General features: G+C 30.9%; 1 protein-coding gene across 1 annotated transcript; it reads right to left on the bottom strand.

The window, feature by feature from the left end:
• Positions 1 to 1,236: 1,236 nt before the first annotated feature.
• Positions 1,237 to 3,421, bottom strand: LOC143909477 (uncharacterized). Its single transcript, XM_077427474.1, has 2 exons — positions 2,963 to 3,421; positions 1,237 to 2,618 (listed from the first exon to the last, which is right to left on the bottom strand). The coding sequence occupies exons 1-2, from the start codon at positions 3,309 to 3,311 to the stop codon at positions 1,594 to 1,596; spliced, it is 1,374 nt and encodes a 457-aa protein (XP_077283600.1). The 5' UTR covers positions 3,312 to 3,421; the 3' UTR covers positions 1,237 to 1,593.
• Between the last annotated feature and the right edge of the window lie 1,736 nt (positions 3,422 to 5,157).

The following is a 5,157-nucleotide window of genomic DNA, read 5'->3' as shown; positions in this document are numbered from 1 at the left end:
AATAATGAATACTTAAAAAACTCACCATTGATACTTTTCAACAAAACACCTGATTGCTTCACACCGAATTTATCTTCTATATACGTCAAATATTTTAAAACGTCACCTGGACGCAATTTGATACTATTATTATAGAAACACAGTGTATCATTACGTATAAAATATTCACCAGGGATACCAATCTCTTCTTGTGTATTGCATATTGTAACATTTATCGTAATTGAAAAAAAACGTATTTTGTTATTTATCTCTACACAAGCTACGAGACCTTTGGGTTGCAATGGATTCAATTGAACAAAATTTTCATAACACAAACACATTCGAAATAACAGCACAGTCAATAAAAGCTTCATATTATACAGAATTGTAATATTTCACTTGATTAGTTAATTATCGTGAATACGTCTTCCAGTGTCAAATGCACGATAGCAACTATCTACTATTGACTCACGTCATTCAAAAACAATAAACATTTTATACGGATTTTCTGAGTTTGAATAAAATTATAATCACCGCAGTCACTATATTATCATTTCTATACAGTGTGAATATTTTTTTTCCGTGTTCATTTTTTTGCAAGAATTAATGTTTTTATAAAAATTAGTTCTGAATTAAAAATGACGAAACTTCCAGTCGACGACTTCTTTGAAGTTCGGTTCAGTTCGCACGACACAAACCGGCCTTGTCGTTGAGATGCTGCTACATATTTGATTCGGTACCAATTAATGTTGACCTTCTGCTACGTTACTTTTCTTGGAACAACTGGATGAGAGAGGCGGGGTGGATTGGTCGGTAGATACGCCGGAAAATACGGTTTTCTTGCGCGTTTCCGCCGGAAACAAACAAGCCCGACGGCTGTGACACGAGAGCGAGTCTTCATTAATCATCCGGCCGTAATCAAATTGCGATGAAACAGAAAGGAATTTCAAATTCATCAAGGGGTTCCGAGCAATATTGGCGTTCAAAATTAGACCTAGCTAATAAATATTATTGCTCGCGCTCTTGTATAATTATTATTGCCGTTTTAGTTTTGGCCATTATGATTTCTGCGTATTTTCAATTTGTCAACGCGCTCGCCGGTTCCAACAAACAACTTTCCTTCAAAGATCAAAAGGAAGAGCGGAAGTTAAAAGAACCCCACGCCACCTTAAGACATAATTAAATTTTGCGACCTGTTTTCTTTTCGTCATGGCATTGTTCTTCTGTTTTGTATTCACGGCTGGAAGACAAAATAACTGCCGATCAGACGATAAAATTCCCTTTAGACTCTCACCCCTTTTTAACCCAAAGTTACTATGTTAAACTATAAATGTATGTACGTATACTACGCTTTCAATTTAATAATTTATATAACATATAACAACGTCGTCATATTATTTATACGAACCAAAATATGACTCACGAGCTGTAAATCAACCAGTCGGATGTATGTATGTAGATAATTATTTATGATTCATATTGATATTAAAATATAATATAATGCATTCTTTAAAATAAATATATTAAATTTCAATTTATTTACATATAATTTATTAATAGTCGTAATACATAATGTCTGTGAAAATAGCTTATAAAGAATGTAAGAAAAATACTTTACGATGAATTCCCATCGTAATCGGCTATTCCAAATCTTCTTTCAGCTAATTTGATTTGTGCAAGAATAAGAATGTTAATTTTTTCTTTAAACGTTTTCAGTTCAAACACTAATTGATCCTTATTTATCCTCTCGTGTGAAACAATCGTAAAATCACTAGGTGGAATATCTAATATATCTTTTAGGATCTCGATTAAGAATCCTCTCTCTCCACTGGATGGACTTCTTCCGAATAAAATAAGCTTATTATTTTTATTCATAATTTTACTTTCATACATAGTGATTAAATTTTTCGTAAAATTTTTGTACATTTCCAAATCTGCTTTAAGATTTCTGTTCTCAAATTCTAACAACCTCAAATTTTCCAATTGCTTCTCCATATTTTTCATTCGCTCGTTTGCATATGGGGCTGGAGTAGAAGTATTTTCACACAAGCAAACAGTTTCGTTTTGATTAGCTTTTTGCGTCGTAGTTTCTGAAGTGTTTTTGATATTGCTCTCATCTAGTTGCTTTGTTGCTGTAATTATCGGCATTTTGGGTTTGAAATTTATCGTATACAATATAGGATCAGGGTCTGGTACGTCATAAATAGGTTCAGGATCTGGTACATCATTCGTGGGCTCAGGATTAGGTAAATCATCACTTGATTTCAGATCTAGTTCATCATTAGTAGGATCAAATTCATCTTGGACATTGTGATGATTGTTAAATTCCAATCTAGGTGTTGTTGTAACATAACTTGTGACGTTAATAATATGAGGTGAATACGCATTCATTCTTTTGATCGTTTCATTCGTTATTTCGTGTAATATTGAAAACGCATTTACTTTTGGTATATGATCATTGATTTGAAATCCAATTGTACCTAAATCTGACGTATTAAAGCTTTGCGTACTTTTTTCAATTAAAGGAATTTCAGTTGTAGTTGAACGGGTTTTGTTAACTGGTTTTGTGAAAGTTTCAACTTTTCCGACAAACTTCAAATATAAATTTTCCGTATTATAATCATCCAAGAAATGTGACTCTGAAATTGAATATTTTTTTATAATTAACCATCAAAATATCACAAATGTATGTTTATGTACGAATTCTAAAAAAATTCGACAACGCTTATTTATTATATTATATGTATATTAAATTGTGTATTATTCAACTTGTATATCCATAAAAACATATTCACTCGTGAAATTGAGTTTGCTTAAAGGTTAATTTTATACTAGTTACATGTGAATATTATATGTATTTTTCCTAAATCATATCTACATACATACATATGTATATGTATGTACATATGTATGCATGTATGTACATTTCAAATTCTGTTAACAATATATTTAAACTTTTAAAACAAATATAATAAATTCTCACGTGTTAATTCCTTCCGCGTAACGGGAGCTGCAATATTGGCAAATCCTTTTTTAGCTTTATACCAATATGATAAAACATCGCCAGGCCTTAATTTCGTTTTTTTCTCTACAAAGCACCAATAGCCATCGACTGGTTTTTTGACATATCCTTCAATTTCTCCATTTCTCCATATTGTTATATTTTTGTTAACATTCGCGTAGAAAGAAAACTCTTGAATTCCTCTCTCATGTTTCATGCAGGCTTTCAATCCGAGGGGATAATACACAATTAAACTCACGGGTGGTAAAAAGCAGACTCCAAAAGGTGCCAAAAACGCCAACAACAAAAAACAATTGTTCAATGAGTTCATTTTATATAGAACAATTCATTTAAAATAAATGAGAAATAAAAAAATAAAAAAAAAATAAGTAACAGCGACTGTTTCTGTTCGACACACTTTCGCATACTAACAAAATTATCAGCATTACAGATAAGTACTTGTATGTGCTTACGTATCATGTATAAATCATAGAATGGTAGTAAACAATTTTAATGAGGATGACCATGGATATTAAAAATTATTTATAAAAATGCGTACACGTACATATTTTCCTGTTAAAATCAATTTATGTATATACATAAGTATGTATATGTACATATATGCATACAATGGGTATACTAAATACATATATCGATGGCTAAGTGCATAGATATTGTATGTCCATTTTTGAATTTGTATCGAATTTTAAGTTTGTAGAATAATTTAGGTTTTTCCTTTCAATGTAATTTATGTATTATACATAAATTACCTTGAAAGGAAAAACCTGAATTATTCCACCATCTAAAAACTTTGAATTCGATACAAATTCAAAAATGGACATACAATATCTGTGCATTACTTCATCGATATATTTTATATACATATGTACATGTGTATATAAAATAATTTTTTCAGATGCTATTTATTTTATAATAGTACCTAAGAAGACACATTCGTGTACTAAGTAAAAAAGTAACCTCCGTTTCAAAAATAAACTTTTAATAATATTTTTGAAACGTAACCGTAACTGAACGTAAAAGTAAGTTGTCGGCGTAACGTTTGAACTTAAAATCATCCGTGTGGCGAAATATACATTTTATATAAACAACAACATTGTCCAACAACATGGCTCAGTGGTTGGCGTATAATGCTAACAACTGAGAGGTCACGGGTTTGAGCCCTGATCCAGTGTTGCTGTTGTTATATTTGATATTATAAGTCCATTTTTCTACATTTCAAAACAATAAATGTAATGTTTTGCGTTTAACATTTAAAAATACTGGTGGCCTGTTATACGTTTATTCTGCTTTTCCGAGATTCTGGACATATCGAATTAAAAGAAGGGATAACAACTTTTAAACTAAGCCAAACAGAAATAGTGTTTTTGAAACTTGAAATTAGACTTCCGCCACTTTCAAATATAACGACTGATACATTTTATTTTTCATAGATATATACTAGGAAGACCCCAATGCGCCTTCCTGGATAATTAATTACAAACAATGCAGCATTTTATTATTACATAAATCACTGTATTTCCAGAAGCTGCAGAGCACGAAATAACAATTAATTAATTAATTAAATAATTAATCCATTGAAACATCTATGGATTTTAGATTTTTATATAATTTTTACAAATTGTACATACAATAAATATAGAAGATTTGATACACCAGGAAAGATGATTTTTTGCCAATTTTGGGGAACCGTTTCAACAATGATCAGATAAAATTGGCAAACTCTGATAGGAAACAATCGATTTGGAGTCACAAATACCCCCAAATCTAACCAGCAGTATAGCGGATCGAACCCACTGATCACTTTTATTAGTTTTAATTCGCCTATCGGTCTGACAATATATCCTTGATTCTTCCAACCGGTTTGAAACTTTGACAATTTGCGTGGTTTGATAACCGTTAGAGATTTAAATTGCTTCCGCTAGTTCGATAGTGAAAAATAATCATAATAAACACATTTATTAATCCATAAATTTTGAAGACAGTGACAGCTCATTCAGCTTTTTTGTTTGACTTCCCCCCCCCCTACTATTTTTGTCAGATTTTATTAATATATAGAGTTGTAATCATATTTTTAAAAAATTACAGAACTTTAATAAAATGAGCACTGTTTAAAAAACTGCGCAGTATCGTTATGAAGTCTATATGAACAATCAGTG

Source organism: Arctopsyche grandis, chromosome 3 (genome assembly GCF_051622035.1).
Source record: "Arctopsyche grandis isolate Sample6627 chromosome 3, ASM5162203v2, whole genome shotgun sequence".
NCBI lineage: Eukaryota > Metazoa > Arthropoda > Insecta > Trichoptera > Hydropsychidae > Arctopsyche > Arctopsyche grandis.
Note: the sequence above shows the minus strand (reverse complement) of the source record. Positions and strands in the feature narration are given on the sequence as shown.